This window comes from Watersipora subatra, chromosome 2, assembly GCF_963576615.1.
Source record: "Watersipora subatra chromosome 2, tzWatSuba1.1, whole genome shotgun sequence".
In the NCBI taxonomy this organism is placed as follows: Eukaryota; Metazoa; Bryozoa; class Gymnolaemata; order Cheilostomatida; family Watersiporidae; genus Watersipora; species Watersipora subatra.
In genome coordinates, this window is record NC_088709.1 from 26,482,603 (window position 1) to 26,506,710 (window position 24,108).

At 35.7% G+C, this 24,108-nt stretch overlaps 2 protein-coding genes across 6 annotated transcripts in view; one reads left to right on the forward strand and one right to left on the reverse strand.

Annotated features, from left to right (window-relative positions):
* LOC137388881 (paired box protein Pax-5-like) overlaps positions 1–8,529 on the forward strand; it is a 28,725-nt gene extending 20,196 nt beyond the window's left edge. For 4 of the 5 annotated variants that reach the window (XM_068075362.1, XM_068075363.1, XM_068075359.1 and 1 more), the window contains 7 exons: positions 21–218; positions 1,167–1,453; positions 1,819–1,856; positions 3,082–3,295; positions 5,452–5,619; positions 6,178–6,324; positions 7,948–8,529. In XM_068075362.1, the coding sequence (XP_067931463.1) occupies positions 21–218; positions 1,167–1,453; positions 1,819–1,856; positions 3,082–3,295; positions 5,452–5,619; positions 6,178–6,324; positions 7,948–8,015 (1,120 nt within the window). In that variant the 3' untranslated portion in view covers positions 8,016–8,529. The remainder of the gene's footprint in view (positions 1–20; positions 219–1,166; positions 1,454–1,818; positions 1,857–3,081; positions 3,296–5,451; positions 5,620–6,177; positions 6,325–7,947) is intronic. The other variant, XM_068075360.1, reaches the window with a different exon arrangement.
* A 285-nt stretch (positions 8,530–8,814) lies between these two features.
* LOC137388883 (pyrimidodiazepine synthase-like) lies at positions 8,815–24,104 on the reverse strand. The gene is made up of 7 exons (XM_068075364.1): positions 24,087–24,104; positions 16,963–17,088; positions 15,975–16,080; positions 14,583–14,699; positions 10,838–10,943; positions 10,576–10,684; positions 8,815–9,695 (listed from the first exon to the last, which is right to left on the reverse strand). Exons 2-7 carry the CDS (start codon positions 17,075–17,077, stop codon positions 9,478–9,480), a joined length of 771 nt encoding a protein of 256 aa, XP_067931465.1. The 5' UTR covers positions 17,078–17,088; positions 24,087–24,104; the 3' UTR covers positions 8,815–9,477.
* Positions 24,105–24,108: the final 4 nt, after the last annotated feature.

Below are 24,108 nucleotides of genomic sequence, written 5' to 3' on the forward strand. Positions count from 1 at the left end.
CTCTATACTATCATTTTTAGATTTCATGAAACTGGGTCAATACGACCTAAAATAATAGGAGGCTCCAAGCCAAAGGTCGCAACCCCTAAGGTTGTCAATGCCATATGCGAATATAAGAAGGAAAACATGACATTGTTTGCATGGGAGATTCGGGACAAGCTCCTCTCTGATGGGGTGTGTGATCAAGAGAACGTACCAAGTGTGTCTTCAATTAACAGGTAACGAAATTAACTTGAGACAGCCTGAGGTGTTGCCTGCTGCAAATTGTCATAGAAATACTCCACTAAACCACATAAAAGTGCCACTGTGTGTGATAGCCTAGTCGAGTTTATTGAGTCATTCATTTAGAAAGATGTTTCTTTCTTATCGAGATGGACTAGTTGGAATGAGTTTTACACAAATGTGTACCGCGTTTTTACAACTGGTTCACTTTCTATTTTTAAAAATTGAGCTGAATTTATACGTTGTTATTTGGTAATAAACTATCGCTCTAGTCGTATTTATAGCTATCCAGTGGTTTATCAGAGCTGGTTTGACAAAAATTTGTTTTTGGAAGCATGTTTCCTGTTTGTAATTTTAATAGAATGCGATACACGCCAGTGTTTGCTTGGACTTTGCCTCTTGTGTATTGAAATACTGGCTCCACTTAGAGCCCAACCGGTGCGTGTAATATGTTGCCGCTACTGGAACAGCAGACGATTGGAGCATTGACAAACTAAACGACGCCAGGCATCTCTTAAGGAAGCCTCCAGTTGATAGCAAAACTCCATATTTACCAACGATCACACATGCAACTTCATCATAGACCTTCCTTTGATCTCTAATTAATGGTGTCAGTTTCCAAAGACGGGCCTCATTGAAATTCAAATGTTGGTCATTAAAACAATCACCTACCAATATCTAGCTAGCTGTTCATTTAAGTCAATGCTAGGCCATTATCAGGCGGTAGACAGTTGGACGACTATCGGCCGGCATGTGATGCCAAACATTAAAGACTTCTACATCCTTCTCAGCTATCAAAGACCAAACAGAGCGTCTCACAGGCTTATGAAAAAGTAGCAAATCTGTTTGAAATGGAAATACGTGAAGTCATTCAAACACCTTTTTGTGGTTCACCCTAGTTGTTAGACCAACAGCAGCAGTTTGACTGACTCTTCCTTTTGTAGAATTGTGAGAAACAAGGCAGCGGATAGAATGAGCAGATCTCCTCCTTTAGTCGAAGACAGGGGCACACCTCAGCCTCAACACCTTGTCAGTTCTGAAAACCAGATGCAAAGTCAAACGTTGGTTTCAGTAAACGCTAGTCAGTATCCCATGGGCACCATCATTAGCATTCCGGGAGCTCCAGCCCAGAATGACCCAATAAATGCCAGCACTCACATAGACATCAGTAATTCTGCCCAGATTGTGGCCGAGGTGGCAGATCTCAGTATGGGACGTAAGCGGGAGTCCTGTAAGTAATCTATTCAGCTTGAGATCTTTATTTTCAAACAATTTCAGCCTGAATTGCTGTTTTCACATCTCATCAGTTTTTTTAAGAGCTGCTTGCTCTCAGTGAGAACTACATAAAGAATATGAAGTCCGACCCTCGCCGATGGACAAGCACTTGAGATGCCTGGACGAATTTTGGCATAATTCTCTTTCAATTTTCCTCCCTTCCAACTCATCATCAAACTGTCCCTTTTGCATTTCTAACCTCTCAATATTGTGATTTATTTTGCTTTCAAGATAATTCTGGGATCAAACGACATTAATAGCTTAGGCTCTCTCAAACTGACCTAAATTACAGAAGCTGACCTAGTTATTTTTATATTTCAGATGAGAGCAGTCGTGATGATAAGACGGAAGACATCATGGTAAGCCATATTTGATTTATGAAATGTTTTTAACGGTTTAAAAATAGTCGAGTTGCTTCTCTCGCAATAGATTTATGTACGTCGAAACTTGCCACTTTTATTTCTAAACTTTTTTAGTCAGAATTCTATTTCCGGTTTGCTTCCAGCTGTGTTAGGTATATGCATCTATATATAATTCTTCATTGGCATTGGTTATCATCAACAAAATGATGTTTTTCATTACATGCCAAAAGAGAAAAAGAAAAAAAATTAAAAGACATAAATCAGGCATTATTGAACAGGTGTGTTTTAATATTGGTAATCTAATTTAGGTGAGCATAGATTGCCAGATGATGGTAGTTCCCCCATAAATATGACCTTTAGGTTCACTCTATTCAAAACAAGCTCAGTGACTTTCTGTTTAAAACAAAGTCCTAAAACTGCAATTGAAATGCATCGCTCCTGTCCTTCTTACCTCACCATAATCATGAATAATTTGTTTACTATTTGAGGCAATAATGTTATATTTTTTGTCATTCGCTAGCGTTGTATGAGTAAATATATATTAATAGCTGCAATAATATAATGGTCTATTACCTTTAAGCAAGTGACTACACAAAGGTTGAACCTTTGGTCTTCAACGTCTCTGATGTGACACTCTCACTTAATGATTGGTGAAATCATTCTGTGAAAAGTTGATATTCTTCATAACACGCTTCATTAAAGCTTTGGTAAATAAAACATGGCAAAAGGTAAAAAGCAAAAACCTCGAAGTTCCAGTAATCCTCAACAACAACCAGTCTTACGTGATTACTCGTTGCTTGTTGAAAGCTCGACGGTTGTTTAGTGAAGTCATTGGTTTCTTCATTTCCTGTCGCCAGTAATCCTGCTAACTCACAATGAATCATTCTGGTCATTTTGCCAAGCGTCCCACTATAATGCCATTAATAAATATGACATTGGATGCTATAATAAGCTTATTTTTGCCATGTAAATGGAAACTTATATTTGTGTATTATTCTTCTGAGAGGGAAGCTACAACTAAAATGGCACCTTCGTGATACCTAGAGGGTTTGCGACAGAAGTGACTAAGACACCATAGATGTGAATAAACACTGATGCCAAGCATTGTCATTTGTGACAGAGGCTTGCGCTGACAAGATAGGGTCTTTCAACTCCTTTTTAAACAGTAGCTTGAGAACTTACCAAAAAACAATCAAATTTGATTTAAAAAAATTTTTTATAGAATCCATGGCCACCAGCTAAGAAAAAAGCAATAGAGATGACCGACGGAATGATCGTTACACAGACGGACTACGTTACATCCTATTACTCCCCCAGTCAGCAACAACAAGTAGATAGAAAGACTCCCCTTCCAAGTGTGCAAGACTTGAGCAAGTCCGTAAGCCGCACGGAGGCATCTCCACAGCATTCCATTCACAGTGGCTATAGTCCTGTAGGTGAGTAGTCATGTCATTCCTCTAATACACTGTTTCCATTCTGCGCATGGTGCGGACTTGGAGTTGTGTACACGTTGAGTTACCGATAGGTAACTCAACGTGTACACAACTCCAAATGATCTCACTTACCTCCGAGTTACCGATAGGTAAGTGCGTTAATGGACATTCGTATGTTGCGGATTGGCGAGGGCACACTTCTGCCTTGATTAGCCTTCAAAATGGGATTAACTGAAGTGTGGAAAATGTGTAAAATGGAATAATGGAAAGTGGAAATGTAACGAGCGAAATGACGAATAAAACTCGCTTGACTTGCGTGAGTATACTTCTATGAATACTTCTTTGAACCATCTTTAAAGACTACCATTTGGCTTACATATAAGTGAGAAGTAGCGATTACCAAAAATAACGAAACGGAATGCGCAAACAAACATTTGTTCCTTCATCAAAAAAGTTCATCGTGATCTACCTACAGTTTCAACTATAGTAGTTTAAAAACCCTGTATGTGATGCCATTATCACGTTTTACAACTACCAAGCTTATTAGCGACCGCGCGGTGGCTGAATCAGTTTTTGAAAATGTATTTCATCTGTGCCAACCAAAGATTGTGATTAGTTGGCAAACAAATTTGGACCATCTTGAGTGAACATGCAGCGACTATGAAATGAAAGTTAAAGTTGTTTTTGTTGACAATGATTCATCCACACAAGGCCAATGTTCAACATTATTGAAACGCATAATACTAATACTAATACTAATACTAAACACCAATATAAAGAGCTGGCATTAGAGATCAGCCAAAAGGAGTACCTATAATAGTGATTGGTGACTTGGGACAATATCCAGCCAGCTTCTTTCATATCTCACTGATGTTGGCCTGGGCTCACTCACTACCAACCACTTGGTTGTGAAGACAGTTTTTATAATAATACTAGTAATAATAACAAATATTGGTAACACACTAAAATATCACATACAGTGGAACCTCGGTTCTCGAATGCTTCGCTTCTCGACCAACTCGGTTTTCGACCAAAAAATTTGAGATTTGTTCGTCTCAGATTTCGACCATAAATTCGGTTCTCGACCGAACCGGACCATGCGCATTTGAATTAAACATTCGGAACAGTTCCAAAAACAGCATGTTTATACGTTTAACGACGTTGTTATGAGCCACTTTCGGAAGGTTCTAAAAAATGGAGAGGTTTCACGTCATTAATTCTTTACAAAAAGGAGCCATCTGGTAGGACGGCGCCTCTACCTAAGAGATTTTCTAGAGACACAACTCCTCCAGTCGAGTTACCCTAAATTTTTTGAAGGAGGATTCTTCTTCAAAGATGTGAAGTAAACGTGCCATTGCTGTTTCTATTTTTTTCACATGATTTTTGACGTAACTGATCTGTTGCATTTTTTTGCTGTTTAATTATCAATTTCTGCAATTTTTTGTATTGTATCGTAACCTTTAATGTTTTTGATGTTTTAAGAGCAAAGCATATGAAGTGTTTACTTTTTGTTTTCTTTTTTCATCCTCATAGATAAAAAATCTTTTATTAAAGTTAAACGCGATCTATATTTACCCGTTTTTATTTATAGTATGCGGTCTACAGTACAGTTTATGGTGTAAAATGTTAAAAAATAATTAACCGAGGTTGTTAAATCGACTTGGAACGGATTAAAACTTAAATATATTAATTCTAATAGGAAAACCTGTTTCGGATCTCAAACAACTCGGTTTTCGACCAATCTTCTGGAACGGATTGTGTTCGAGAACCGAGGTTCCACTGTATTAGTAATCGTAATAATACACATATATCATGCAAAAAAACTTTAACAACCCTGTGACTGACCATGTTTCCATCGTGACTGGCCATCCTCTCGCCGTGACCGAACTCTCTCTTTCACTGTGACTGAACTCTCTCTCTCTCACCGTGACTGAACTCTCTCTCTCTCTCGCTCATGGTGACTAAACCCTCTCTCATCGTGACTAAACTCTCTCTCTCTCATCGTGACTGAGCTTTCTCTCATCATGACTAAACTCTCTCTCTCTCATTGTGCCTGAACTCCCTCCTACTGTGACTTACTTGTACATTTTCTTATAAGAGCCATTTCAAATGATCCAACTGTTGAATTGTGTTGTTACATTATACATTTGTTTCTATAGCAGCTTCAGAGCTTTCACCGATGAATGATAACAATAATCATGAAGACAGGACAGCGACTCCTGTTGATGCCCGTCAGAGCCCCAGCAACCCAGACAATGAGCTCACAGAGCTCAAGCCTGTTATAAATAACCTTCCACCCTATTCTCAGGGCTATGCCCCAGTCACAGGTAACCAGCATGCACTTGTAAATTCCAAAACTACTCATAACTTGCGCCCATATTCTCAAAACTGTGTCTCAGTCACATATAACCCGCATACACTTGATAATTCTTAACTCACCCACAACCTACGAACCCCATTATCAGTGCTAAGTCTCAGTGTCAGGTAACCTACATGCACTTGTCAACTCCCACTTAATTCATAACCTGTCACCCTATTATCAGAGCTGAGCTCCATGTTTAACCTGCATGCACTTGTCATTGCCCAATTTTCTTAGTATTTTCACGCTGACTGTATTGTTATGGTTTTGAGTTGAGAATTAAAAACATTGAAACCACATAATTTAAGCTTATACAACATTTTATCTCAAGTTGTTAGCTGCCAATATGACACTTCGACTTGATGAAAACTAATTTGAATAACCTTTTGTGAGTGTCTTTGTAAATGCCATCATTAGAGCCTGTTTTCTTGAGAAATACAAGCCATCTTCCAGTGTAATACAACTAGTCACATCATTTCGAAATACGTCGAGTTCAATCCAAGAAACGTGGGTGTAATGTTTACAGGTAGTGGAGAATACACAACAGGAGGGCCGTCACTAGCTACTATGGTCGCTCCTCTGATCACACCCCTCACTAGCCAACAACAGGCGACGTATTCCGACCCTGTCGAATTCTATCCAGCCAATTACCAGTATCAATACTACAGCAACGGTAAGTGCGTGTTGTCAAATGCACCCAGTCACTTTGAGCACTTGCAATCATTTCAAGACCTGTTATTATGAAGGCAGTGATAAGTGGAAGTACCCGCAGGTTTATCAATAAAAAGAATAAAATGTAGTCTTGTTGTTGGCTTCCAAAGGACATTCTCAGTGAAAATTATAACATGTCTGTGTTATGACGATAACTTCAATAGATTCATAAATTACATTGAATTCAATTAAGATAAATTGGTTTAGATCAGTAGTTTCTAACCTTGTTGGTTGTATGTGAGTCCAACCAGTTCCGTAAGCACTTTTACCAAATCCTTTTTTATTAAATAAAATAGGGTTTTTAATATTTGAGACAGGTGAGACTGGTGCATTAAATGAACAGTGAATTAACATTACTGTGTTCAAAGAATACAAACAAAACAATGCGTGAGCCCAAAAGAAATTACCATAAGTTGTTAATGACTTCAGACTGGCATTTCTAACCTGAATCGTTATTTCGGAAAAGTTTCCGCTTGATGGTAACAATTTAATTTGTGGCAATACAATGTTACTTTTAACTGTGTCTGCATAAAAAATGTGAGGATGTTTCCAACAAACTTTAAGCTATGCATAAAAATGTGTGAAAGGTTGACACAAAAACTATTGTAATACTTTTGGTTTGTTACTTGGGAGTGCAGACACGAAAAACCAAAAGCATACAGTCAATTGTTTTATTGAGCTCAAGACATACTGAAAACAATCTGCCTATATAGTGGCTGTTGATCACACTATACTATAATAATACATAAAAACTATACTATAATAAATTAATAATACATATAAACTATACTATAATAATACATATAAACTATACTATAATAATACATATAAACTATACTATAATAATACATATAAACTATACTATAACAATATATATAAACTATACTATAGTAATACATATAAACTATAATATAATAATACATTAAAACTATAATAATATTATAGTTTATATGTTTTATTATATTATAATAAAACATAAACTTTACTATAATAATAATAATTATTATAATAATACATATAATCTATACTATAATAATAATACAAATAAACCATACTATAATAATACATATAAACTATACTATAATAATGCATATAAACTATAATAATACATATAAACTACAATAATACATATAATAACCTTGTTCATGCGTTTGTTCGAAGCCATACTAAGAGCTTTAGAAAAAAACTTTCACCTCATGTAGTCGAATGAATACATATATATTCAGATTCCCAGGCAAGTGCGCTACCATCTGCGCCCTTCGATCACCTTTCCATATTAAAGAATAATTATGCACATAGTTATTACATATGGCGTGTTCTTGCGGAGTGCAGGACTACCAGAGTACTAGTAGTAATAACTGACCAGTACAGTTGTGTTTTGTACAGCCCTGTATATGCTGCTGCTAGAATCTGAATATAAATAGGAATGAATATAACGCTGTTTTGTTTTTGGTTATGGCTTTTTGTGACATCTTAGCTATTCAAACACTGCGAGTCAGCCAACCCCATCTAGAAATTTGCTGTCTGTCATAACAGGAAACTTTAGAAATGCAAACAGCTTATGAACTCGGTTCATTACTTTCAGGGTACTATTATCAGCCAGTGACATCAGCACCTACAGTGACCTCTTCATTCAAATCAGAACAATGCTGATCAGTCAACTGCAAGGGCTGCCGGATAGTATTAATTTATATAAATGAGAAGGAGCAGACGACTCTCAGGTATAAACCGAGAAGACAGACCGACCACAAAAGATCTCAGACTGCACAAGCTCCGACCTATCCATGCATCAGCGGTAGTTTTTTAGCAGCTTTCACTCCGGTGGCTGAAATCTCACACAGTACGACAATTATTAGACTTGATAAAGCAAAGCTGTGTCGAGATCTTGTTACATTCCATAAAAGCTCATAAATGGAATCGTTTCCTTAGGATTTCACTCTTTAGACGGTACTATGCAAACAGAGGCTTCCTATCAACCGCTATTCACCTAGTCATTCATTACCTTTCTTCTTCGCATCATAAAATAAATCAAAACAATTTTTTCGTATCATGTATAAAAAGAATCAAATAATATTAACAAATGTGTATATAATATCATGTTATCTTTATTCTACATATGCGCATTTCCTTTTTCACTTTTTCATAAATATATTTTATGGTTCTGTCATATCTTAGCCACATATTGAACGTAGTTACAGGGGACATTCGCTACTCAATGACCTTCATCATGCATTGGCGAGAATTTCTATATTTCTGATTGTTGCTAAATCATTCCTTTCCTGTTATTTCTGTATAGAGATATTGGCTCATCAACTTGCCTCAATATCAAAAATCAATTATTTAACGATATGCATTTTCTCATATTTAAAGATCTGAAGTATATGGCTATTTGTGCAATAGGATATTGGCCATAGGATTATATTGAGAATACAAGACGTTATGAGAATTGCAGTCCCATCTTATACCAATATTTATTATTGACGCAAATAAATTATAACAAATATCAAATTGCTAACAAAACTCTTGTGGCTTTACTTATTTCAGGTAGACTAACCGCGGCTAATATCAATTGGGTTTGAGAAATTAGCAGTGGCTGAAACAAGTTAAACGTAACTGTCTTTATAAAAACTGAATGCCATTATGCTGACCTTGAACATTGATCAACCACTAAGTATATGGATTTATAAAGTATCATTGACCCGCCAGTCCCTAGTGGCTGAAGATAAAAAATATTAGGTATAGACAAATTTAAACTGATTTCACAATTGTAAATCGACCAAAATTGAATATGCAAGCCCTACATGCATGTTTCTAACATAAGGTAACATTATATAAAACAGATCAATCAACAAAAATGCAATTATTTCAAACATTGATAGCACGAAAGTGTCATAGTTTAAAATGTTGCATATGAAATATTAAAAATGAAATGTACTTCTCTGAGTTCATAGGAGTCGTAAGCTAATTACATTAGCGACTGTGGAAAATCAAGATGAGCAATTTCATGCATTGCATAAGTACAGACGTCATGAATTTCTACCTGAGTTAAAGAATGAGGAAAACCTATTTGTGATATATGTCTCGCCTCACTAAGTGCAAGAAAAACTAACTATAATCACATGTCATATTCAGGAAGCCCTGACTTTTGACTAGACCAATATTTGTGATAGCCTTGGCTCGAGTTCCTAACATCGGTTACTGCGGGAAGTCTACTCATCGTGTCAACCCAACATGACAGTTGAGGCATAATCTTAGAATTTATGATATATCCCTTGGCGAGTAACCTCTCGAACATAGGCCATGTTAAGAAATCAGCCACTGTAACCTGGGAGCCTGCAATGTGAATTAGTAGCGTAAGCTCATACAGATACTACCGTATGTAAGTCAATCCACTACAAACAAATTGTTGTGAAAGTTAAGCAGCTAATGACCCTAATAGGAGTCTGCTCAAAAGGAACAGATCATAAATTAGTGACTTTTGCTAAACTATCTTGCAGCATAAAAGTCTTTAAATGATGGAGTTGTATTCTCCGGCTTCAAGAACAAAAGTTATAGATACAACGCATCAGAACTAATATTGAACCAATCCATAAAGTAGAAAATGTGAATTGTGTATGTCAAAGTAGGTTAAAGATAAACTCGCACAAAATTTAAGTTGATTTATCAGAAAGTATCAGTATTTTTCTATCTCGTGAGATCACTTTTGATGTTTGAGTTGATCGCCATATTGTTTCAAAATTATACTCAACAAAAATTCGATTGTGTTAAAATGCTCACATCAAACGAAAGTGCAATTATAACGTCTATAGTTGCAGAGACTAACAGAATAAAGACGGGTAACACTTCAATTTGAACACAATAGCTGATATCAACTATCACAACCGATAACAACTAGAGGAGACATTTTGCACGTATTTTTTGTGCGTTTTAATCGTGACTAAGTTATGTAGAATTTAATATTGAAACAACCTGACAGTCAGATCACCTCAAACATCAAAAACAGTCACAAATGATAGAAAAGTACAGATACTTTCTGATAAAATCTACTAAAATTTTGTGTAAGTTCATCTCCAAGGTGTACTATATCCGTATATAGGTATCCGTACATCTGCTACGGCATTCAAAAAACTAATGACCACGTCTTTCAGGCAAGGTTTTATACAAGCAGCGAACAATATGTGTTCAGGAAATATTTCCTGTAATGTCCACACACCGGCTAGAAAAGGAGAAGGGTTGATAGTTTTCTCTATACTACGAAGGCTGTCTTCCAGTTCTCCAACATCGATCTTGTTATAGATGTAGCCATACATTGCCCAAGCTACCTGAAGTGTTATGAAACAAGCACATCAGTTCATTTATAATTTTATATTCAACAGCTGAGTTCATCCTCATCATTCAGTCCAAACACTGACACTAAATAAGCTAAAAAACTTATCTCCCATACCTATGATAATGGTGTGACAACTCCCACTTACCTCATCTGATGCTTTAGAAATAGATGACATGAGGTCACTGGGTATGTTAGACACAGGAGGACTTTCTGGGTATAACTTATCAAGCCATTCACAGCATTCCAAAGACCTTGAGTGTAAAAATAATCAAATGAGAGAAAAAGTGATATGGCCATTCCCTGGGTCAAAGCACAAGTCTGAAATAGTTGCCGGATTGAAAACGGGAAGTTAAAAAGCAATGTCTCTGTGCGAATAACCAGTAATTAAACAATTAAAGTTAATCATTTAAACAGTTAAAGTAGATAATCAGATTAATTGAATCGATGACGAGCTAGAAATTCATAGTATCGGAGAATCAACTTTTTTACTTGAAAAATTTTTTTCACAGAATTAATATTTGCTGAAAAAATTTCAGCTGATATGCATTTGTACACCCAATATTTTGGCTGCAAACGCTAGTGTTTATGCCATAAAACATCAATCTAAAATTCTTTGAATTTAGCAGGAAAATCTGCACAAAAATCAATGCATTTAAAGTACCAAAGCCATGATTAATATTTTTGTATAGAAAAACCGGCTGCAAAAGTAAAAAGCGATCATTTTCACAGTTTGACCAAAATGCAGACCCTATTATCTAATATAAAAAAATAGCTTTCAGAAATAATTGATGCACAAATTTGAAGAATTTTTATTAGCATGAGCTGCAGAAATCTGTTTAAATTCACCGTTGACAGTTTTACTTTTCATCCATTATGAACGGGAGATTAAAAAAAATGGAGACCAGGATATTATACTGTGAACTCTGTGTGAGAAAGAAACCAACAGTTTTGTTGTTTTGTCGAAAAGATAATACAATATCTTACATTTATTTTGACAAAAATTTGAGCAGATCTGTGATCAATTGTGAATGTTTTCGTCTAGGTTCTTGATGGGCCATTACGACAGCTGATCGTCAGAATGAGGCGAGCCATTTGGGTGGCTTTTCATAGTGAAAGACTTAATGATGGTAATACTGAGAAATACTTACTCAGATGAAATTTCACAAACAAATAGAACATTAAAAATGAAAAATGCTTAATATTTTGAAGCCTAGACTAAGCCCGAGATAATTTGAGAAATTGTTCCATCTGATCCTTCAACAGAGTGAGCTACTTGGCTGCGTAGTTTCGTTTTGTTTTTCTGCGCCTCCGGTTTACGAAGGGTTACATAATGTTGGTCTCTTTGTGCGTAATACACTTCCAGTCTAACTCAAAAGTTTGAAGCAGATTGGACCCTTAGTTCTTAAAATATCACCGAAATACCGAAAGCGCTTCTTGCCAATCAAGAAATGAAAAATGGCTGCTGACCAAACATTTGTTTCTAATGACACACCAAATGAATTTTTTTAGTAATGGAGGATCAAGATGGACAAAACTAGAAAGCTTTGTACTTCTCAACAACAAAAGCTTTGTACTAAAACTATTTGCTTTTCTGTTCATAACAAATATACACACACTATCAGACTCAGTATTCATAACAAATATACACACTCTATCAGACTCAGTATTCATAAAAAAAATATACACACTCTATCAGACTCGGTGTACATAACAAATATACACACTCTATCAGACTCAGTATTCATAACAAATATACACACTCTATCAGGCTCAGTGTACATAACAAATATACCCACTCTATCAGACTCAGTGTACATAACAAATATACACACTCTATCAGACTCAGTATTCATAACAAACATACACACTCTATCAGACTCAGTATTCATAACAAATATACACACTCTATCAGACTCAGTGTACATAACAAATATACACACTCTATCAGACTCAGTGTACATAACAAATATACCCACTCTATCAGACTCAGTGTACATAACAAATATACCCACTCTATCAGACTCAGTGTACATAACAAATATACACACTCTATCAGACTCAGTGTACATAACAAATATACCCACTCTATCAGACTCAGTGTACATAACGAATATACCCACTCTATCAGACTCAGTGTACATAACAAATATACAAACTCTATCAACTCAGTGTACATAACAAATATACACACTCTATCAGACTCAGTGTACATAACAAATATACAGACTCTATCAGACTCAGTATTCATAACAAATATACACACTCTATCAGACTCAGTATTCATAACAAATATACACACTCTATCAGACTCAGTATTCATAAAAAAATATACACACTCTATCAGACTCAGTGTACATAACGAATATACCCACTCTATCAGACTCAGTGTACATAACAAATATACAAACTCTATCAACTCAGTGTACATAACAAATATACACACTCTATCAGACTCAGTATTCATAACAAATATACAGACTCTATCAGACTCAGTATTCATAACAAATATACACACTCTATCAGACTCAGTATTCATAACAAATATACACACTCTATCAGACTCAGTATTCATAAAAAAAATATACACACTCTATCAGACTCGGTGTACATAACAAATATACACACTCTATCAGACTCAGTATTCATAACAAATATACACACTCTATCAGGCTCAGTGTACATAACAAATATACCCACTCTATCAGACTCAGTGTACATAACAAATATACACACTCTATCAGACTCAGTATTCATAACAAACATACACACTCTATCAGACTCAGTATTCATAACAAATATACACACTCTATCAGACTCAGTGTACATAACAAATATACACACTCTATCAGACTCAGTGTACATAACAAATATACCCACTCTATCAGACTCAGTGTACATAACAAATATACCCACTCTATCAGACTCAGTGTACATAACAAATATACACACTCTATCAGACTCAGTGTACATAACAAATATACCCACTCTATCAGACTCAGTGTACATAACGAATATACCCACTCTATCAGACTCAGTGTACATAACAAATATACAAACTTTATCAACTCAGTGTACATAACAAATATACACACTCTATCAGACTCAGTGTACATAACAAATATACCCACTCTATCAGACTCAGTGTACATAACAAATACACACACTCTATCAAACTCAGTGTACATAACGAATATACACACCCTATCAGACTCCGTGTACTGCATTCATTATGTTTCTTCAGTTACCTGAGGGACATGACTTCTTTGAAAGAGTGTGAAAAATAAACTATTTACTTTATTTGATTTGTTTTTTTATTGAGTTGTGCAAGTTTGGAGCTTCAATATGATATTTAATTTATATGGAATTGTGTTATCCTCATTCCTTTCACAGTCGTTAATACGCAGTTTCACATGTCGCTGATACTCAGTTTCAAAGGTTGTAGATCCATAGTCTCACATGTTGTTAATATGTAGTCTCACATGTTGTTAATATGTAGTCTCACATGTTGTTAATATGTAGTCTCACATGTTGTTAATCTGGAGTTTCAAATGTTGTTAATATGCAGTTTCACATGTTGTTAATATGTAGTTTCACATGTTGTTAATCTGGAGTTTCAAATGTTGTTAATATGCAGTTTCACATGTTGTTAATCTGTAGTTTTACATGTTGTTAATACGCAATTTCACATGTTGCTATCCGTAGTTTCACATGTCATTAATATGCAGTTTCACATGTTGCTATCCGTAGTTTCACATGTTGTTAATACGCAGTTTCACATGTTGTTAATACGAACTAGGATAAGGAGACCTGCTTGTATATACAAGGTTAGACTTTCAAGTGTTAAAAGATTAACACTGAACAGTTAAAAAATGGCTCACAATTACGCATACCCGATTACTCCTTCCACCTGTGAAGTTTTGAGTTCAAGCAAAGGAACCGTACCTTCTGGATTCTTCTGCAACAACCAGGCTGGTTTGTCTGACAGGTTCACATTAATTTCTTCGTGCCTGCAAGAAGTACTGACCATTAGAGTTTGAACTAAATGTCTGATCATTACGGCAGTGAGCTTGCACTTATATACACGAATTTAGTAACTGAAATGCGTAGTAGCTCCAAAAACAATTACATAGAATAGATTTTTGATGAACGTTTGAGTCATAGATGAGTTTGGTGAAAATTTAAACTGAAGCTACAGACGGTTCCCTACTTACGAACATTCGAGTTACGAACAACGGTACATACGAACAGGTCTGCGCGTAGGCATTACTCAGAAGCACCACCCAGCATCCACCTTTCTCTGCCCAGTTCGTTGCAATGCATAGGTGCGTGAACGTATCTCTAGTGCGCAAAGAACTTTTTTATTTTTACTGTACGTATTGTAAAGAGATTTGCCGACCTTTACTTGGCACGATCTAGACTAATAAATAAAGAGAAGAGAATGCGTGTAGTTTCATTCAGCTTTTAATTAGCGAAGGATATTTCACTAGCCGAGTAGCGTACGGCTATCTGCTCTGCTCAACTAAATGCGCCCACTCCTTTATATACAATAATATCAACCGTTCCGGCTAATGGTAAGAACACCGGCTAACAAGGTGAATAAATAGGACCGCTAGCGAGTTGGTATGACAACAATATAAGTGACGATAAGTGATAGTGTTATGACGGTATATCAGATATAACAATAGCATAACGAGTGAAACAACGATATAATAAACAGACAACACATACAAAAAATAAGACAACAACGATAAGTGATAGCATAACGATTAAAACAACAATATAATAAAAAGGACAAGACATACAATAAATAAGAAATGCAGTGTCATGGCCCGGCGTCCACCAAAGTATTATCTCCATTTTATTAAATTTTTTTTTCAGTACAAACCAATACAGGTTACTTATACAAGCCTTAAACATACTTATATAAACCTTCAATATACTTATATAGGCCTTAAACAAAAATTATAATACAAAATATAGCACTGAAGCAACTTACGAACAAATTCACCTTACGAACAATCGTTCGGAACGTAACTCGTTCGTAGGTTGGGAACCGTCTGTATTGTGAAATAACATGATACAAGACTAACATATCGGTAAAAATGCTAATATTAATACTACATGATTGCACTAACACTGTATATCTTATATAATTCAGCTGATACTATAGCATGTATACAAACAGTGTATATCTTATTTAACTCAGGTGATACTATAACATGTATACAAACAGTGTATATCTTATTTAACTCTGCTGGAACTATGAGATGTATCATATTCACCTAATCTGTTTGTGAGCTAAAGCAAGCCTCGTCCTCTGGGCAAACGGACACCATTTCATAGAATATAGCCTCAGTGTATCTGGCAGCAACTCTGGACATGGATCCGCTATAAAGATTACCAATTACTGATGCTAACTGCAAGTATATCAGTAAATAATTCATTGTTCAACATATGACATGAGTTGCTGAGACGAGCTAGTTAGGAAAACGGTTTACTTGGCAGAGTTAGCGGTGTAGTATGCTTGGAAACAAGCTCCATTTCGCATCATTGGCACAGACAATTGGGAAATACTCACATACACAGTGAGGATTTCACTTCACAGCTTGATGCTTCATTAAAATGATGGTTACACTGAAGCTAAAAATGTCCAGTAACATACGAGAAACAACGGGTAATTTCAGTGTGAATGAAATTTACTGGAAAAACTTATCATATTCTGGCTTTCTAAAAAGCAAGAAGTAAATTCGACAATAATCAAACTATTTAAAAGTCATGAGTGATGCAAAAGTTTTCGATATTCACAACAGAGCGTCACAACAAGAACCATGTTGTACTTTTACACTGGTAATGAAAATAATAATCAACTTACTAGTAATCTATATATTTCTCAAAGTGTGTCGTTTCAGCTATAGCTATTAAAATCTTGGAATAAAAAATCTGTATTGCGGAAGATTTGTTCTCAGAACCTCTCATTCGCCAGTCCGACATCTGACTAATTAAGCCACATGAGCTTGATAGATTCCCTAGGCAATATATGTCGCTATATGGAAGCAAATACGCTACCGCTTTCCGTCACGATGCAAAGTTATGGCGTAACGCCATGAAAAACGGTAGCTCTTATTAGTAAGCTTACTCAAATTATCCATTGGCAATGTGCCAGGCTAATAGCAAGTGGCAGGTCACTCTCATTACCTCTCATTGTTTATAAGCTGATATTTAATACCTGGGCAACGCCGGGTAGCGGCGCTAGTAAAAATATAAACAAACCTGCAGTTAAATGTTTGCTCTGGCTGATGAGATAAGAAGGTAAAGTGGTGTGACAGGATCTGGACTGGATTATAAATCTCCACAAGGTCACATTTGATAATAGTGATGCTTTCATATTTTCTTTTTCTAAAACATAAGCAAAAACTTATAGCATTGATGCTTTGAGTTGTTTTCAGGTCTTGACAACACACAGATGTCTAGGTAAGCGCTTTTCCTGTCCTCGCAAGTGCACTCAAGAATTTTATAGGTCAAACATCTGTTTTGTCTTATTTTATGAGAATATATTACATACATACAACATACAATTCTGAATATACATGTATATAGTACATCCAGACGCAACAGCAATACATTTTTTAACCATTTAGGTTTGTATCTACTTTATAACTTTCCTACAGATGTTCTACAGCTGTCTTACAAGTGTTCTAGAGACAGTCTACAGCTGCCCTCAATCTCTCTGTAAGTTTCCTGTAGTGATTTCACATTTATCCTACACCTGTTTTTTAACTGACCTCATTGGCTTTGACTTTCAAAAGTAGTAGCAACGTGGAGCAAGTGTCTTGATTACTTGCAAAAGTATAGCCAATATCATTCAGTTCATATAAAAAGGCATTTAACTAGAACTTTCTGAAAGGACAACGAATAGAAAAACTTGGACTGCTTGCTGACAATAAGCACAAACAGACAACTTCATTCTAGTTTGCGGAAAGTAAACTTTCATGATTCATTACCAGCCTTTGATTTGCTTACAAATAAAAAATAAGGAAAGAGGCACGTTTTTAACAAACAGGTATCATCACGTAATGCAAAAATATGACACAAAATATTCCTCACATAACCAATTTCATTTCACTAAATAATCAAATACTGTGGCAACACTGATAATTCACATCTGATTTAGACAGCGGCAATTATTACGTATTACAAATATCACTCGCAATGCATTCATTATTGTCAGCTAAGCGTGCTATGAAACAGCTATGAAAACTATGAAAAAGGATATATGAAATATCTTAAATCATCCGACCTTTCTGCGAGGCAATGATGACTGCGCTAAAACCAACTTGATGCACACCAAAACTAATTGAAAGGATGAAAACAAGTAGAGAATCAACAAATACCGGCTGATTTATCATCTTAATATTAATAACCAGAAAAGTGTGTGTTCAATTCAGCTTCATATATAACAACTGTGTAAAGACTCACTTCAGACTAGTTTGTGACAAATGGCAATACAGCTCTTATGGAAACTACCTTTCCTTGCATTTAGTTTATGAGCTCGTACTATACAGCGCTCAATTTATTTAAATATAATTTTTGAACCTGTTTTCAGTATAAAGTCCACTTTCGAATTTTAAATATATAGCACTTGTAATTTAATTTATCATAAAGGACTAAATATTGTTATCACCAAGAAGATACCACATGTTACGATTACAAAAATAACATTAATGGAAATATCTTACAATGCCTGAATTTACTAATGTGAATGTAATTATAATAATAATTTGTGCAACAATGTGTTACATTCAACCAATACACGGGCGGGGTAGATAAACAGTGCAGCCAGCTTCCAGTTTTGAAAAGCATTTTTAGATTTTCCGCCTTTGTATTCAGCCCAAGGTTTGGTAAAATTGCCAATGCAAAATTTCTGGTTGCAACATCACATAAAATATGTTACCATAGTACTGGATATTGCACACTTCCTAAACGTAATGAAAAATGAAACAACTGGGTAGAGTTAGCATTACTGCAACTCACCATTAACTAGATTAAAAAATATTGAAAAGTGCAAGTGAAATAAATAGCTACTTGTATTGAAACTATATCAAATGTTGGTGCTCTTTGTACATGTCAACAATAATGAGATGCAGGAACATTTATGATAGATGAATTTGGCATAAATTCCTATCAACTTTCTTCTGCATACATGTTTGCGTAGCCATCAATAGAATATAAGAAAGGTCAAAGGTGACAAAGCTGTCATTTCACTTTTAGTGGTATCCACAGCTGCTGCCTAATCTGCTGCCTGTAGCGCTAATCTATATTAGTAAATCCTGCATTGTCTTTGTGCGTATCTGTCGGTCTATTTGTCTGGAAAAAGGCTATGCATTTCCACATTTTTGCCCGATTTAATCCAAATTTCACAAGCATATGCTACGTGCCTTCCACTAAGTCACTAAACTTTTTGGTTTCAAACTCAATCTGGTACTTGAGAACCAGTCTCTTAAACAGCCAACTGAGGGCTGTTTGATTTATAATGAAAGGAATCCTGGGTATCACCAGACTCACTGCTAGTGCTAATTAAAAGATAACTACTCTCATCTTTCTTGTCCAAATCAATGTTATTCATTAATATCTACCATTACTATAGTAGTGTTTCTATGAAACAAACATGTTGATGATTATGTTTTGATCTCAAAAGTAGAAGATACGGAAGCAGTCTAGCAATAATAAATTTCATTTACTGGTAGCTGTAGGTGATCATGAGGTGCAATTGTCAATGTGAACTAATCTCTGACTGCCTTAAAAAGTGACAAGGAAGTAGTATAAAATGCTTTAACTCAAAATAACTTGTTACCGGTACTAATTTTACAGCACAAAATGACTTTAGCTTTCCTGTCCTCGCAGAATGGATAGCTAGTTGCAGTCACTATATTTCCATGACGCGTATGACTCGCATCATGCGGATTTGGAGTTGTGTTACCATGCAAATTAAGTGTTTCTATGTACATTCACATGATGCGGATTGACTCCAGCGCCTGTTGAAAAAAGGTAAGGAATTGTACACTACTAGTTAATAATTAGCGACGCAGTTAGCGAGGCGCGTCTTAGCAATGCAAACATGCAAAGCTCGATTGAGAAAAGACGACAAAGTAATGAAAATGTTTAAAATTGAATAGCTGGCGGGGTATTTAATGCACATCATTCGCAAGTGCTGTTTTCATTAGTCGCAAGCATGATGGATTCAATAAAGTTTTGCGAACCGCAAAACTTTTATGCCGTTTTGCGATGTATGCAGATTTATGCCGTTTCTAGGATGCGATTAAATTTGCGGATCATGCGCGTTATGGAAACATAGTGAGTATGGTTTCTTTATAGCGACTGGCACAACTGTGACTATCAGTGGAGTGAATATGTCATACATTATGTAATATGATTGTTTTAAAAGAGCAACTGTCACGATAACAACCACATGTAATAAAAAAGCAGTTGTGATAATGTCGACATTTCCCTTTCGCTACGTCTATTATTCTCCAGGCATTCACGAACATTTCAACCAAAATAATTGACCAAATGCATTAAACTACTTGAAACACCTGAAAACACACACAAAATTTTGTAATAACTGCCCATTAAAAATTAAAGCCAAACAGAAATAAAAGATGCTTCTTATTTACTCTTGCCCAATGATGACATTTAAACCAAATTGCCTACCTAATAAAACACATCTACCAAATCCAACAAACTACAACTTAATAAAAATATGCATATGAAACGAATTAAAAACAACATTTAATAGATATTGGCTACAAACGTGATTAAAAAAAGTTTACAACCGAATAGAGAAATACTACAGTTGGACAAATCATGTCACATTTATTTCTAAATTGTGAAAACAGCACAAAGAAATTGCAGAAAATCACTCATCCCAATGTTGCACAGCAGTGGCTCAAGCATTTTTGTCACATATTTTTTAAGTTACCGAGTTAAGTTTTTTGCTTTGTGGCAACCAAGTATGATTTGTCAGTTGAAAGGTTCTCTCCGAGGTTAGAGCTTCAATTTATCTAAACCCCATTCTGAAGTTCACAATTGAGTTGCTATCATAACAGTTGATATTAAAATGTAGTTGCCATACAGAAAAATCTATTTTGAAAACCACAGTAAACCTGACTGCTTTGCAGTTGCCTAATTGCACCGCTGACAATCCCTGTTTTAACCGCCAGATACAAGTTGCATAGATATGGTGACAGCAATAAGCAGAGCTTCTATTGTCAAACAGGTTCATATTACAATTTGTCTAAAACACAAAACAAAAAGCCATAATGATGCTGAAGATTCAAGAAGGCTTAGGCAAAAATATTTGGTAGGCAAGGCTGATTAGACAATGTGCTTTAGACAAGCTGGTTACTGTGAATGGTAACTTGTCACTATCAGTGAATAAAAAACAATGAACGAATTGCTAAATAAAAATTTCCAACTGTCTCATCATTAAACTATTAGTGAAAACCTAGTGATAGCTCCACAGGGATAGCCAACTGTTTTCCCTTAACCGTTGTTACAATTGCTAGTAAACCCATATGTAGAGAGCCTCTAACATATTTGTTCTCATAAAATATTTCTTTATATTCTACACGTATAACTTGAGTGAGGATGGCAAAAACCTGTGGGCGAATAACTTCTTGATAATTATGTTAAGACTTATTGTAGACTTTTTAGTACATTGTCTATGTACTATCTGTGATGATCTGTCAAAATTTCTCCTTTTAAATGTTACTAACCTGATTTTGATAATGAACCTTCGTTATCTACTAAATATTATTACTGAACTTAGAACAACAATTGACAGAAGTACAGCATCCAGATAAACACTATATAATTCATTTTTAACATAAAAATATTGTGATGGCTTTTTATTTCAATAGAAAACTTGAGTTCACATTAGACTGTCACATGTAATATTAGGCTTTCTTCATGCATACCAGATCATTGCTTTTAGCAGCATTAAAAACAGTTTATCATCTAAAAGACCTACTAGTAAACAACTTTAGGCCTACTTATCTTTAAAGCAGTCTTTATCTGTTTTGACCGTCTAGATTTTCAAATATAGCAAAACGTCATTGCATACATGGCTTATAGTAATACACAATGGGTCAGAGGTTTTCAGAAAAATGGAACATGAGCATTATATTAGAACTCTTTTTGAACCGCTAAGCAAGGGGGACAGTAAGCCTTTTTATTCTTTTTACCGAAGAAAGTGTGGCCGGAGTGGTGGTGGCAGTACGTCAGCTTTTAAGGACAAGTCTTGCTCAGAGACAGCTGAGATTTTTAACACATTTTTCCAAAGCGTATTTTCAAAAACAGACCACAGGCCTACTTTTTATAGTGATGGGGTAGCAAAAAGTCAGATAGTTGTTTCTAAAGATGGTGTCATAGTAATGTTGAAAGGTCTTAAAGATGGCAAAGCTCCGGGGCCAGATGGCTTGACAAAAAACGATCTTAGTATTGATATAAATAATACCGCTGAAATTTTAACACTAATTTTTCAATACTCTTTGGATACTGGAGTTTTGCCAGACATCTGGAAAACTGCAAATATTGTACCAATTTTTAAAAAAGGGAACAAAGAGCTCCCTGGAAATTTTAGACCGGTGTCTTTGACATGTATATCATGCAAACTTTTAGAGCATATTATTCTTAGCAATATAAGCCCAATACTTGAGGAGTTTTTAAGCCCTGACCAATATGGGTTCAGGAGAGGACTCTCCTGTGCTACTCAGCTTGTTTCTACATCAAATGAAATAATGGCGGCTGTTGATAATGAAACATCAGTACATGCAGCAGTCTTGGATTTTTCCAAGGCTTTTGATAAAGTCTCCCATGGTCTGTTAATTGACAAATTGCTTCGTACTACAATTGACAAGTCAATAATTAAATGGCTAGAAAATTTTTTGTTTGATCGATTTCAGAGAGTGGTTATCCAAGGAAGTAACTCAAGCTTTTTGGCAGTTACATCCGGAGTCCCCCAGGGTTCTGTTTTGGGCCCCTCACTGTTTTTAGTTTATGTTAATGATATTGGAAGTTCTCTTCAACATTCTTCTATAAGCCTTTTTGCTGATGATGCTCTCTTATACTGTCCAATTACAACGCCTAGTGATACGCTTTTATTTCAGCAAGATCTTTTATCTCTTGAGCGATGGGCTAACACATGGAAAATGGAGTTTAATGTTAAAAAATGCCAGGTAGTTTTGTTTGGCTGGAAGCCACCAATCAACCAAGTTAATTTATCGTATACCCTTTATGGCGTACACTTGGAGATTGTGGAATCTTTTAAATACTTGGGAGTGAATGTCTCTAATGACTTTAAATGGGACATACACATAGATGACATTACCTCTAGAGCATATCAAAGGTTAGGGATGTTGAGGAGAGTATTACACGGAGCACCCAGAAACGTCAAAAAAATTGCATATCTTAGTCTGTGCAGGCCCGTTTTGGAATTCACTTGTGAGGTATGGGATCCATACCTCATAAAACATGAAACACAACTGGAAAATGTCCAGAGGCGCGCTGTGCGTTTTATTGCGGATCTTAAAGGGGTGGAAAGCGTAACTATGGCCAGAGACAAATTAGGGTTGGAATTGCTTAAGAACAGACGGAAGTCGGCTCGAATGGTTTTACTTATAAAAATTCTTTCCAGCGGTGTGCATGAGTCTTTAGTCAATAATTTTAACAATATACACAATGACACACACTCACATCATACCAGATCGGTATCCAATGACGTACCTAGGGCTGTTCCAGCCAGCAAAACATTTTATCATAACAGTTTTTTACCGAGAACTTCTCGCGACCTACGAGGAAATTTTTAACGCACTTTTTATAGTCATGTTTTTACTTCGAATATTACTTGACTTTTATTGAAAACATTTGAACTAGATCTAGATATGTGCATGATGGCCCTTTTTTTCCTCGGGGATCGAGGTCTTAGGGTTCGATTGACCAAGACGACCAAGAGGAGTTGCGTTGCTTACGGCAGCTATAACTGTATTTCATTTATCGAAATAGACCTAAACGGCTTGAAGTAACTGTACATTAGAGTAGTCGAAAAATCGTTTTACGCATGAAAACAATAGTTCTATCGGTTATAAGCCATTCTCACATTATTATCGCAGTTCCATGAACGCTTGCTAGGATAGTTACTGCAAATGATCAAGTCACCGCACAACTATGGGTCCATGCGAACGTCAGGAAAATATAGAAAACGTACTGTTGCACGATTTACAACGAGCATATTAATGTTTGAATATTTTTTTCAAAACTTTATCAAAATATAACTAATAAATGGAGACCAAGATTAAAAGGAGCGCAATGTCAAGTTGCCCTATTAAGCTCATGCATACATTTGCTGTGAATTGCGAAGAA